Source organism: Chelmon rostratus, chromosome 24 (assembly GCF_017976325.1).
Source record: "Chelmon rostratus isolate fCheRos1 chromosome 24, fCheRos1.pri, whole genome shotgun sequence".
NCBI lineage: Eukaryota > Metazoa > Chordata > Actinopteri > Chaetodontiformes > Chaetodontidae > Chelmon > Chelmon rostratus.
The window spans coordinates 1,322,501-1,335,548 of NC_055681.1; the positions used below are offsets into that span (position 1 = coordinate 1,322,501).

The following is a 13,048-nucleotide window of genomic DNA, read 5'->3' on the forward strand; positions in this document are numbered from 1 at the left end:
CCTTTTCATGCCACTACTTTTTACTCAGCCACATTTACTTTGCAACTATTTATAATTGTTTAAAAATCATTTGATGTTTGATTTGCTGCTTTTCCTCTGAATGTGTTTGTAATAATGTGGAGCTTTGGACTAAACAAACACTGTGAAGGCGTCACTTTGGCCTCATCGTCACCACATTTCTCACTATTTTCACAATGTTTCCAAACCGAACGATCGATCGATTAACGGAGGAAATAATCAGCAGATTGATCCAGAATGAACTCACAACTTTTACTTTAATACTTCAAGTACACAGTTAGGAGAATACTACTTGTGCATCAAAGATTAATGCTGGTTTTAATAATATATTAGAGCATTTTTAAGGTGATTGGTTGGTTTTGATGGTTGTTGTTGCGTCTGTGTGCGTTTTACCTGAAGGACTCGTGTCCTGGTGTGTCGATGATCAGCATGCCGGGGATCTTCAGGTTTTCTTTGTCAAACTGCAAAAACACAAACGCTTCAATTACTACTGAGCTAACGCCAGCCCCGATCTAATCTGTGTGTGTGTGTGTTCGTACATTTTTAACCATCCTCGTCTGCTCCTCAATCGTCTCTCTGGGGACGTTTGTGGCTCCGATCTGCTGAGTGATTCCTCCAGCCTCGCCGTCCTGAACATGAGTGTGTCGCAGCTACGCAAATAATGATGACACACAGTCAGTGAACAACAGACCGTCAGTGAACAACAACAAACCGTCAGTGAACAACAGACCGTCAGTGAACAACAAACCGTCAGTGAACAGTCACCTTATCGAGGATCTTGGTCTTTCCTGTGTCGACGTGTCCCAGCACACAGACCACCGGTGCTCTCAGCCTGTCCAGGTCGGTGTTCTTCAGGTTTTCCGCTCTGCGTTTCTATGTGAACACACACAGGCTGTCAGTCAGAGACGGGGGCAAAGGGGCGAGCTCTCGCTCCTCCGGCATTTCTCTCACCTCTATCCTCCTCTTGGCACGGTCGTACAGTCGCTCCTCCTTCGTCCTGCCGTCGTCGTCGTCGCTCTCGCTGCTCTCGTCCTCGCTCTCCTTCGCCGCCCTCCTCTTCGCCTGACCCGCCGCCGTCGCCTCCTTCTCCCCCTCCTCGTCGCTCTCCTCCTCGTCGTCGTCCTCTTCCTCCTCATCCTCGTCGTCCTCTTCGTCGTCTTCCTCCTCCTCGTCTTCCTCGCTGCCCGTGGGCTGAGGTGGAGCGGCGGTCTCCTCCTTCACCTCGATGTGGACTTTCTTTAACTCTGAGACAAAGAGAGACGGCGGTTCTGTCACCGCAGCAACCTCAAATTTCACACTTTCAGGATTCTCTGCTCGCATGTCATCGTCATTAAACTTCTCTCAGGTCCTGTTTTAATGTGCTGTGTGAGAATACCGTCACAAATGTGAACCACTCCGGTCATCTGGTCGTTTATTAACAAATCAGCACTCGCAGTGGTCTCACCTTTCTCCTCATCCGTGGCGATGGCCTCCCAGTCGTCGACGGCAGCGTCTGGCTTCACCTCTGCACACAGAAAGAAGAAGTCGTCACCGCGAGAATAATAAACCCTTCCTCTGTTCAGTCCTCCCTCCTGACTCCTCCACTCACCTGTCTCCGCGGCCGGCTTCTCGGCCTCCGTCTCCATGGCAACGGGCTCTGGAGTCTCCGACGTCGGCGAAGTCACCTCCGATGTTTCTAGCAGTGACGGAGAAAAGGGGAGATTGTTGAACAGGACAACTTTTGTCCGGGCGAATGATGAGTTACGGCTGCTGACGAGAGGCGGTACCTTCAGGAGTCTGAGCGTTGGGCTTCTTCTTCCTCTTGTCTCCATAAACCGGCTTCTTCTTTGGCATCGAGTCTTTGGATGGCACTTCAACACCTGCGCAGTAAACACAGGTTACTGGACTGAGAGCGAACATTCAGTCCACTCCAGCTGGGTACAGTTTTAAAGGGTCAACACGACGTGCAGCAGCGACGTGATTGGTGGACGGACTCTCACCCTGAGCCTGCAGCAGCTTGAGCGTGGCCTCGGCCCGAGCTCGGGCCTCCCTCTGGGCTTTCGTCAGCAGCTTTCCCTCCTTCTTCAGACGCTCCTTCCTCTCCTTCTCCTTCTGCTTCTTCTTCTCCTTGCGCTCCTGCTCCAAACGCTCCTACAGGGACGGACGCAGGGGGAGGTCAAAGGTCGCAGCGCAGACTGACGGATGAGATCGAACAAAAGAAGCTAAAGGAGGAGGTGTTTTACCTGCTCCTGCCTCTGCTTCTCCAGCTCCTCCAGCCTCTTCAGCCGCTCCTCCTCCTCCCTCTTGGCTCGCTCTTCCTCCTGCAAACGACAAACAATCACTTTCAGACATCAATGAGACTCCTGTCATGACTCGCTGACTGCATTTCCCACAATGCCCCACCTCCTTCATCTTGGCCAGGGCTTCCTGCATGGCCTTCACTGTGGCCTTGCTGGGTCCCTTCTTCTTCTCCTTCTCCTTCTCCTCCTTCTCTCCCTTCTTCTTCTTCTTGTCTTTTTTCTTCTTGTCACCCTCAGCCTCCTCTGCAGAACGACAGAGAAGAAGAAGAAGAAAAACGCAGCAGATTACACGCTGACATCAACGACACGTTAACGCTGACTCCTGCCCGTCGCTTCTCTTTGATCAACGCGTTAATGTGATTGAAAAACAGGGGCCAGCGTGGATGCTTGATAAACACACAGACAGGAAGTGGCATCCTACCTTCTGCTGCTGGCTCCGCCCCTTCCTGTTCCTCCATCGCCGCTGCAGGTGGAGCTGTCTGAGGGGGCGTGGCATCTGCCGCCTTCGTCTCTGGCTCTTTCTTAACCTCCCCGCTGGTCTCCTTCTCCTTCTCCTTCAGCTTCTTCAGCTTCATCCTCTCCTCCTCCTTCTTCTTCCTGTCCCTCTCCTTCTTCTCCGCCTTCTTCTGAGCCGCCGTCTTCATCTTGAAGCCTCCACCCTCCTCCTCATCCTGCTCCTCCTCATCCTCGCTCTCCGCCTTCGCTGCCTTCCCTTTGTTCTTTTTCTTCTTGTCTCTCCTGGAGGTGAACTCTTCGTCCTCTGAGTCGTCGTCCTCCTCCTTCCCCCCTCCTCCTCTTCTCACGCCTTTATCTTCGTCTTTGCCCTCCTCTTCCTCCGACATTGAGGCTTTTTTGCCGCCCTTCCTGCCTTCTTTGGTCTTGAGGCGAGAACGTGAGCCGCTGTCTTCATCGGAGTCGGAGGGAGGAGCAGCAGGAGGCGCCTGGAGACGGAAAGAGAAAAGCTTCAAACTCACAGCAAACACAAAGGATCAGTACGGAGGCTCAGGAGGGACAAACCTGCACCAAGAGGAGAAAATCACAAGAGCTGAAAGTTATTTCATCTAAAATATGGAGTTTTTATATCTAAAAATCTGATTCCTCACCTTCTTATTGTCTTTCTGCTCTCCATTCCTCTCTTCAGTCAGCTGACCTTCATCACCCTCCTCATCCTCTGGGCTGGCTCCACCCTTCTTCCCCTTCCTGGTCTTCTTCTTCTCTGGTTTGGGAGGCTCGACGCTCTCCGCTTCCTCTATGGTGTCTGCTTTCTGCAGAGAAAAATGGAATGAAATCTGCTGAACTTTGGCGGTTTTAAACGTTTAAACACAATCAGACATTTTCAAGACACAAAGCAGAAATATGACCGCGTCATAAAAAGTAGTATTGGTAGAGTTATTGATAGTGTTATCGATTGGGTGAACATCACACCACTAGCTGGAGTTTGGAGAAATAGGGTAGCAAAGAGGGCGATAATTTAAAACTAATCACAACAGACGACTGAGAAGTGAAAAAGTATAAATATTCTATAATATTTAATATAAGTGTGTTTACTGATCAGACTCACTCACACACAATGACAGATAAGTCTGTGGGTGTGGAGGAAAACAATGATGGTGGAGGATCCTGCAGAGCGTTTCATACGTACAGATCCAGCCAGAAATCTTTCATGTGAGACAACGTGAGAGGACAGAGAGCAGCGCGGTGGACAAACAGCTCAAAGCACGCAGGTGTGGTTACCTTTGCTTTCCCTCCCTGAGCCTCCAGAGACAACTCCTCCAACTCCTTCTGGATGTCATCCTCACTGCAGGAGGACAAACACAAGCTAAATCATCAGGAGGTGCCTTTCCATCCACCTGTTTCCATGCACATTTTCAACTTGTGCATTACTGTGGAGATGGAAAAGTCGGTGCATCGATAGAAGCAACATGACAAAGTGGATGTCTCCACCTGCAGGCTCACTGAAGGACATTCATGGACACAGCAGCTTCCTGGGGTGATTGATGGTGGAATTCTGTCCGTTAACGCAGCTGTTTCTCTATAAACTGACCAACAATCACAGCTACTGATGAAATCTGAGCCATTTTCCTCGTTGACAGGCTCAATTAAAACACCGAGCATGCTAACAAACCTGAGATAACAAACAGCATGCAAACTGTCAGCATGTGAGCAGGTGACTGCAGGTCGGCCTGTGTGTCTGTAGGCTACACAGAGATAATAAAATACATCAGTTTTATTCATAATTACATCGTGTCTGAATAGAGACTAAATTCTGATTGGTTTCACTGTCCATTATCATTACAAATGTCTTTTTTTCAACCAATCACACCTTTTTAAAGTATGAGTCGCCGCTGGCGACGGGCTCGGCCACGCCTCCTCACTCAGGTCAAAGTTCTCCTCAGCTTCGACTCCTCGTTAGAAATGTTGAGGCTGAGCGAGGAGCTCTGAGAATGTTTGAGAAGACGACTTCTGATCTGCGGAGCAATGAGGAGGCCGTAACCTTCCTCACATTAACACGGAAATGTCTGATTTCCATGATGGTTTGAGCTTTGACTACGCTGTACATACATGTTCTACTGTGCTGGTTCCACCTGTTCACATCACAGTACTTATTCTTATTCTACCACCTGTCCATCTGTTGTTTGAATATCATACTTGTCTAACACCTGAGATCAACTTCACTCTAACTGTCCGCAACATGACAATAAAAAACGCATGGCACCATCCTGTGTCAGTTCCTTCAGCTACGATTTAATGTCACCTGACTGGAGAGCTAACTCCAGCTGCAGGTTCATTTGCATTTTAATTTTGGTTAAAACTCATACTACGCTTGGATGGAAACCTGATGACCGAAGCTTGAGAGGAAGAAAAGAAGAAGAAGGTAAAAGAGAAGAAGTGTCCTACTCGAAGTCGTCCTTCTTGGCTCCTTTCTTCTTCTTCTTCCCTTTTGGCTCTTTAGAGGCTCCGGCTCCTTCGATCTCTGCCGCCAGAGCGTCGATGTCGATGCCGTCGTCTTTGGCACTGAAGACAAATCAGTAATATCACCAATCAATACCTGATAATAACCAGCTTAGATAAACCACCAGCCCAGGCACTGAGGTGGAGAGAGACCAGCAGAATGAGCAGGACTCTCTCTCTCTCTGTGCCAGAACAATATGAACAGATGAAAAGCTGCTGACTCTCCACTTTCTTCACAACCTTTTATTTCCCATCAGCTCCCTGACACACAGCGAGCAGAATCTGATCTGAGAACAGCTTCACTCAACAGAAACCCAGCGTCGCCTGGGTCACATTTATTCTTCTGTACGTGTAAGTTACTGTGATCAAAGCTGTCTGAACAGAAGATAATAAAGCTGAGCAACAAAAAAGAAAAGAAAATCAGGGTGAATAAAACAAAAACACAGGAACAGAAAATTAAACAGACTCTTCTCATTATTATTATCAGAATGATTCGACGACACTTTCGGCTTTGGTTTGTTTGCATTATGTTAACTTCTAAGAGAGTTTCCTCGTCTGTCTTTGTGTTTTTTAAAGTCACTATTCTGTGGTTTGATTTGGCTCCAATAATAATGAAATAATAAAGATTTGTCCTGTTTCTGCCCCACTCAAAACATATCAAATTACTGTCAATCAGTCATCAGTTTTTATTTTTGTAGTTCTGGTTTCTGGTCAAGGCTTTGCTGTATTTCAATGTAAAGCAGTGAAAAGATCAATACTGCAATATAAAAATACTCAATTCTAATCTTACTGTAAGTAAAATACCTTCATTGAAAACTGATCACATATTTTTGCTCGTTAAAAGTAACTAAAACTGTTAAATAAATGTCATGGAGATAAAAGTAGGATATTTCTCTCTGGATGTTTAAGCATAAAATGGAAATACTAAGTAAAGAACAAATTTGAATGTACTCAGTTACTTTCCACCTCCACCTGTTTGACAGCATTTGTTTGGTCTTCACGGGTTGAGACTGAGGTGCTCCTTTAGGTTGTTCCTATGACGCTTTATTATTTGACATGTTTGACACGTCTCAGCTGATGAGGACCCTGTGAATCAGGTTACTGACGACTATCTGAATGACAGTGTGTGGACCACAGTTTGTCAGGTGAAGTCGAGGTCCTGATCCAGGACAGTTCTGAGTCTCAGCTGTCTGACTTTCTTTATATCCAAATATCAAGTCAGTCTGTAGACTGTCTACCATCCACTGAGCTTCTGGGATACACGCACACATGCAACACATGCAGGATCAAAACATACACTTTACAGTCCTGGGTGGATGTAGTTTATTGATTTTTTTTCTCTGTTGTTACTTTCATATCAATATATATTCATTATATTCACCCTCTGTGGATGTTACTTTTTATTGTGTGCATCTAATATCAAGCACGTTGAGTTTATCTGTAATTAAATTTGCTTTTTAGACAAAACTGTCTTCATTTACAACTCAACGCATAGCACCAACAGGACTGTACACTATAATATAAAATTACCTGTCACCAAAGAAACACAGGTGTGACATGACGTCACTGAACAGTCGCTGGTCAGCAGGTGAGCAGATACCCAGCATTACATCAGCTTTGTCTGATAGGCAGCCAACGTCAACTCTCACATTCACAACGCTGTGACAAATACAACACACGAACAGACACAGGCTAACAACTAGCTTAGCTGCTTAAGTCAAGTCCCACGGTTGTGGCTCTGCTTAGCATTCACCAAATAGCTTTCACAGGTTAAAGTTCATGCTATTAAAGATCAGTTTAGGGCCCATTTTACTGGCTGTGAGTAATGATACTGAAGCAGTAAGTCAGTCCTCAGAGGAGTTAAGCAGCCGGCTCTGTGAAAGCTAACGCTAAGCTAGCTAACTGACCGGGCTGATTATTTATCTAACGCCGTCAAACCCAACACCAAAGCTGTAAACAAGCCCTTACAGGATGGGGTTGGTGAGCCCGCGTCGGCTCACCTGCTAGTTGTGTAATTCGTCTTAAGCCATTTTCAGGCTCTTTAAATGATCATCTGCACACAAGCCCTGACTCGTGGTTAGCATCTGCTAGCGTAACTAGCCGCTATGCTAACAGTGTAACCAGCTGGCTAACGGGCCTGTATTGAGATGCTGACGGGACAGGAAAGTCGAGCCCTATCGGGTGTCGGTGTGGACAGGTGATGTGTGACAGCAGGTTGTCTTTCCTCTACCTGTCCTCCCCGGATTTCTTCTGTTTCTTCCCCATCCTGCCGCTGCGGTTCTCCGGTTCTCTCTCCGCTGGCCGACACACACGATGGCTCACATCAGACAAAGATCGCCGGCTGCGGACAGAGAGGAGAGGACTCACTCCGTATCTTTTCCCTCAACCTATGCTTTGTGACCGTGCTGCCGTTTCCATACAACCATCAGACCATCCGGAAAATTAAAAATGTATAACACCATAGTAATATGCAACGACAAACCTAAAGAAATATTTATAAAATATATGTATATATATGTTATATGTGTCAGTATATAAAATCCCAAATCATGTGTCACTTTATTCATGAAAAGTACATATACTGTCTCACCTAAAAACCAGTAACTGTAAATGTATAGACAATAGAAAGCACATATCAATATAAACCCATCTGCAACATATGTAGACGGTATCTGTCCAATAGAATATAAATATGTTTGCAATGAACGGCCAGGTTTCACCAACATGCTGAGAAAATGTAATGAACATTTGGTTCCACGAGAAAACACCACAGTGAGACCTCTTGTTTGTCTCTCTTCTTCAACAGAGCTCCCAGCAGCACGCATGGCTCGAATCGGGGGAACTGCGCATGCGCCCTGCGACTTGACCTGTCTGAGGATTTTTGACCCGCGAATACTGACCATAGAAAGTTTTACACACATATTTTATATACATATATTCATTTTTTAGCTTGTCACAGCTTCTTTGAAGCTGTCATACCTTTATTTTGAAAGGTCAGCCAAAATTCAAAGATATTAGTCAAAAATATTAATCCAAAAATGGCCTTTTTTCACTTAAATTAGAAAATATATTGGTTTTATTTATTTTCTCATTTAACTTTTTTCCTATTGCCACAGCTTTACTCAATAACCTTAGTTGTAATGATGGCCAAATATCATATTCATGCATTAAAAAATCTCAAATATTTGTTCTGTATTTATAAACAATGTTGGTTTAAAGAAAAGCAATTTTTTTAACCATTTTTTGAAGATATAAGATACTGTAAGCTTTCATTTTCAGATTGCCTTTATTTATACGTCCACTGCAGTGGAATAGTTTTATGTAAACATGTATGAGTTTTCTCAGTTTTCCAAGTCCAACGTTCAGGTGTGACAGACAGTAAACAGCATGATCAACTAGATTTTACTGTTGTGGAAAGACCTGTCAATCAATTTGTGAGTGACAGATTTGTCTTGGTCGTGGGATGATTAAAAGTACTGTGCACTCATCATAGAACTTTCCATCCATTAACCATCTGACTGTGACTGACGTGAGCCGTTCATGTTTGTTTGGTTCACAGGCACTTCTGTATTATTCAGCCCGAGGTCATTTCCACTGTAACGGATCTTTCAGAGAAGTTTCCTGTAATAATAAAGGATGTATTTAATGATCATTTTCATTATCAGTTAATCTGCTGATTATTTTCTCCATTAATCTTTTGGTCGATGAAACATCAGACAACAGTGACCAGCCTTCATGTCTGGTTTTGTCCCACAAACAGTCCAAAAATATTCAACTTACTTGTAAAACCACAAGACACACATTTGAGAAGCTGCAGCCACAGACTTTTTTAATGCATTATGGCTGAAAAACAGTTATCCAAAACTCAAAATCGTGACTGATTCATTTTCTGCCGGTCATTTAATCGACAAATCGCTGCAGCTCCAGTTGTAATTACAACTTTGACTGATGTGAACACCAAGTCTTCTGAAATCAACGCCCCTGTGATGTTCCCTCTATCGCCACCCTCAGGATAAACTCTACGTTTAGCTCCACTGCTGGAATAGATCGAGTACCAGGTTGTAGTTGGTTGTGCTGGGGGGCGCTATGGCTTAGATTTTTTTTTTTTTTTTAAATGATCTACTGAACAAAGGTCAACTCTCACATCATGGCTGTAATTAACCCTACAGCCTCTAGGGGGAGTAGCAGCACTTTATTTTCTGTTTGTCAATAAATTGTCCCGACAGCTCGTGTTGTTTCATTTCATCGGTTTCTTTTCAGCCCATCACAGACACCACAGCGTCACACAGGTTGTGCAGTCTGTTCTGCAGCTCGCCGCTCTCAGACCGCAGCAGCTCAACAACAGCCGCCGCTGCTCGATGCCTACAAAACCTCTCACCGGCCAGCACGCCGCTCAGCTCGGCGCTCAGTCGCTGAGGAAGCCAATCCACAGGAACGTCCAGCTCGCAGCTTTCGATCACGCCATTCTTTACCTCCATGCGCAGCTGGGCGGAGCTGCGAGCAGACAATCGATCGTCCGTTAGGTCCAGTAGGGTCTGGACGCTGAATTTGGGCGTTTTACCGAATGTCCAGTCCCAGCCACGCAGCTCCGCCGCCGCCCGGCCGAGTCCAGGAAACGCTGAATCATCAGCTGGGTTGACGAGGGTTGATGCAGCGTTGAAGCTGAACTCTGAACATTTAAATCACAAGACAGAGTGGAGTGCAGTAGATTAGGTTAGAGAAGAAGTGTGCTGAGTTATATCTGTTACCACACCCCACAGTGATGTCACAATGTACTGTGGTACACGTCTACATCACTACAGCAAGGTGACAGGTTAAACCACTGCAGGTCAGATCTTGCTGTGGTTACACGATCTGGCCAGCAGAGGGCCTCAGTCACTACAGATTTTCCTGGAGAGCAGTGGTTCAGTATTTGTATTTAACTCCACCTGCCTTTAACTGGACAGACTCAATCACACCAGCAGAATCCAGTAGAGTACCTGCATTGTATTGGTGCACCAGTGCGTCCAGCAGCTCCTCCCACTGCAGCGTGGGGGCGTGGTCCACCAGGTTGGCGACAGGTGAAGGGACGCTGGGTGTGGCATTACTATAGATACCTGGGCAAGAGTGGCAGAGCACGGCGGCAAGGGCGGAGCGGTCAGCAGAGTGAAGCAGCGTGCAGTGATGGTAGGACGACTTCCTGCTCAGTCTGGACGCACTGCCTGTAAACATAAACAACATAAACAACAGCAGCTCTCTGGGATTTGCAGCTGACTCTCTCCTCGATATAATTACGCCAGCTTCTCGTGTTGTTCGTCAGTCGCCCCTCCCTACCTGAGATCTTGAAGTGTCCGTTCAGTAAAATGTCAAATCTGTCGGTGGCCTGGACGTCCAGTCCCGGCCGGAGCCGCCTCAGAGCCTCTGTGATGACCTTCAGGTTCCTCTGCCGGTCGTACGCCTTCTTGGAGGTGAAGAAGGTCAGGTTGAGGTTCCCGAGGTCGTGGAAGACGGTCCCGCCGCCACTTCGCCTGCGGGCCAGAGGGATTCCCGCCGTCCTCATGGCTGACAGGTTGCACTCGGTCCAGGGGTTCTGATGGCGCCCGATGACCACGGCCGGCCTGTTCCTCCACAGTAGCAGGATGCTGCGCTGCTCCAGGTCTATATTGGCATCAATCCAGTCCTCCAGAGCCAGATTCTGGTATACATCGGTGGATTGGGACTGGAGGACCAGCCCTATCTTACTGCTGTCGGAGGCCATGACCAGGCCGCTGCTGGAGGTGGAGCTGGTCCGAGCTGGCTGGTTGCTGGTTTGACACCTGGAAACACCTGAGCAGCCTCTTAAAAGAGACAACGTCCTCCTGATGTGTGACATCATGGCCTTTCACAGCTCCGTCACAGCTGCAGATGAAAGCTGACTGCAACAAAACCTCACACGTCTAAAAACAACAAGATGAAGACTTGATGTCAACAATGTAAACCAAATTATGTTTCATTAAATCTTTAAAGTCAACTAAAACAACTAAATAATTCCTGGGGAAATAATGCTGATTTCAGGAGGGGTTTCCTTGAAGGAAGATACATATTTATGTGAATTTAATCACTCGAAACTGAACTGTCCATATACTGTATGATGAAGTGTGTGCTTGCCTGTAGACGTGTTCATCAACAGCTAATGAACTGGCACCCCAAATTACACTTAACTAATTGGTTAACAGGTGGCGTTAAATTTAAAAAAATAAAGCAAAACAGTTACTACATCTTTTTGTTTTTAATAACATTTTCATGAACTGTCTCTCATTAGAAGAATGACGACACTGACCCATCCTTCTCGAGAAGTCCTGCAGTCGGTTGACACTAGCCAAACCGCTGTTTGCTAGCTTTAGCATTAGCTCCAGCGTCGTGCTGCTATTGTCACAACCCAAATTATAACTTTAATTCCTTACATTTTAACAAAAGTCGTTGACAAACAGTTTGACAGATTAAGTTTGAGATATAGCAGAGAAGCGTTGGTCCCGTTCTGACCTGAACCGATGGTGGCACGAGCGGACCGGCATCAAATATGACAAACAACTTCCGTTCTCAATCTTCAAAATAAAAGCGACACGCCAAAACAAAACGCAGAGCTTCTATTTTTACATGTGATTCCTTTGGGCCCCCCCAAAATAAGTAGGTTTAGTGTTTCTGTCCTAAAATGTCACCGAAGTGGGGAGTGGTTTGAAACAGCATTATATAGAGTCCTAAAATGTACAGAAAAATAGAATTTGATCGTTAGAACACTACAAAATGTGACAACATATTTAGATATTTCATTTAGCTGTGTGGGCTGGAGGTGTGTCGTGGGATTCATGACCTCAGTATTTCTTAAACCCTGTGGTTGGCCATGTTAAACTGTGAAAAAAGCTGTGAACTCATATTTTTGTTAAACACAGTATGTTTTTTTTTATTTTATCTAGTTTTTTATTATTATTAATTCTATCTCATAATACTCCGTGGTTATTTCCCTGTCACAACTGGTTTTGTAAGCATGTGTTGTATATTTGTGATGTTCTATTGATTAAAAAAAAATCAAAAAAAAATGCAAATACATTTTAAGCATTGCACAATTATTGTTTGGAAAAAGTAACAATTGTTTGCTTTTATTCTGAAGGATAAAATCGCTTGAAACCCACAATACCGGTCTGATTGTGTGCTACTTGACTCTTGGCTCTGACCTCGGTCCCACACCGTAAAGCCACCGTGCTGTGCTGCGGTCTGACCGACAAGCGTTCCGATTGCAGAGAAATTTGCTGTATTGAATAATTAAAGTACAAACAATTCGGCAGAATAGCCGCCATGGCATGCAGAGCTCTGACATATGTCTGGGATGAAAACAAAACGAAAAGAAAAAAGAATTAATAAATAGACATGATGAATACAACACATCAAAAAAATCTAATAAAATATGTTTGGTCTTTAATTTATATGAAAGCAAAACTTAGTCAGGCTCCATTCATTTTCAGAATCTTACAGATGTGAACAATTTTGTAATTTCTAAATTCTGGAAAGTTGCGACATGAAGTCGAGAAAACAGAAAAAAAAAGGTTTAATAATCTGTTTCATTGTTTCATGACAGTTTTGGGTGATCAGGAGATGATAAAAATACACTCTATACTGTTCAAACTGTAAATTAAAGTACTAACTACAGTGATACCTTCAACTTTATGAGAGTACAAAAATAAAACGTCATTTCGCAATTTGTTTTTTTAATTAATTTTACTTGTTTTTTTATTTAAATTGTATCATATGTTCAGCTTTATGTGTTATGTGGCCTTTTCCGTTTC

At 44.9% G+C, this 13,048-nt stretch overlaps 2 protein-coding genes across 2 annotated transcripts in view; both read right to left on the minus strand.

The window, feature by feature from the left end:
* The window catches only part of eif5b (eukaryotic translation initiation factor 5B), a 13,699-nt gene extending 6,114 nt beyond the window's left edge, over positions 1 to 7,585 (minus strand). The window contains exons 1-15 of the mRNA XM_041966572.1: positions 7,480 to 7,585; positions 5,196 to 5,312; positions 4,032 to 4,095; positions 3,401 to 3,562; positions 2,719 to 3,238; positions 2,401 to 2,540; positions 2,241 to 2,318; positions 1,998 to 2,148; positions 1,785 to 1,877; positions 1,607 to 1,693; positions 1,463 to 1,522; positions 970 to 1,262; positions 784 to 891; positions 558 to 668; positions 412 to 479 (exon numbers count right to left, since the gene is read on the minus strand). Of these exons, the coding sequence (XP_041822506.1) occupies positions 412 to 479; positions 558 to 668; positions 784 to 891; positions 970 to 1,262; positions 1,463 to 1,522; positions 1,607 to 1,693; positions 1,785 to 1,877; positions 1,998 to 2,148; positions 2,241 to 2,318; positions 2,401 to 2,540; positions 2,719 to 3,238; positions 3,401 to 3,562; positions 4,032 to 4,095; positions 5,196 to 5,312; positions 7,480 to 7,514 (2,087 nt within the window). The 5' untranslated portion in view covers positions 7,515 to 7,585. The remainder of the gene's footprint in view (positions 1 to 411; positions 480 to 557; positions 669 to 783; positions 892 to 969; positions 1,263 to 1,462; positions 1,523 to 1,606; positions 1,694 to 1,784; positions 1,878 to 1,997; positions 2,149 to 2,240; positions 2,319 to 2,400; positions 2,541 to 2,718; positions 3,239 to 3,400; positions 3,563 to 4,031; positions 4,096 to 5,195; positions 5,313 to 7,479) is intronic.
* A 1,733-nt stretch (positions 7,586 to 9,318) lies between these two features.
* Positions 9,319 to 11,765, minus strand: lipt1 (lipoyltransferase 1). The gene is made up of 4 exons (XM_041966645.1): positions 11,548 to 11,765; positions 10,563 to 11,164; positions 10,229 to 10,450; positions 9,319 to 9,918 (listed from the first exon to the last, which is right to left on the minus strand). The coding sequence occupies exons 2-4, from the start codon at positions 11,101 to 11,103 to the stop codon at positions 9,506 to 9,508; spliced, it is 1,176 nt and encodes a 391-aa protein (XP_041822579.1). The 5' UTR covers positions 11,104 to 11,164; positions 11,548 to 11,765; the 3' UTR covers positions 9,319 to 9,505.
* Positions 11,766 to 13,048: the final 1,283 nt, after the last annotated feature.

Bases quoted from the DNA above. Each gene is read 5' to 3' on its own strand.
- lipt1 (XM_041966645.1), bottom strand. From the start codon at position 11,103: ATGATGTCACACATCAGGAGGACGTTGTCTCTTTTAAGAGGCTGCTCA. The intron at 10,451-10,562 runs GTAGGGAGGGGC...TTATGTTTACAG, and splicing joins CGGACACTTCAAGATCTCAG to GCAGTGCGTCCAGACTGAGC. The intron at 9,919-10,228 runs GTACTCTACTGG...TTAAATGTTCAG, and splicing joins GGTGCACCAATACAATGCAG to AGTTCAGCTTCAACGCTGCA.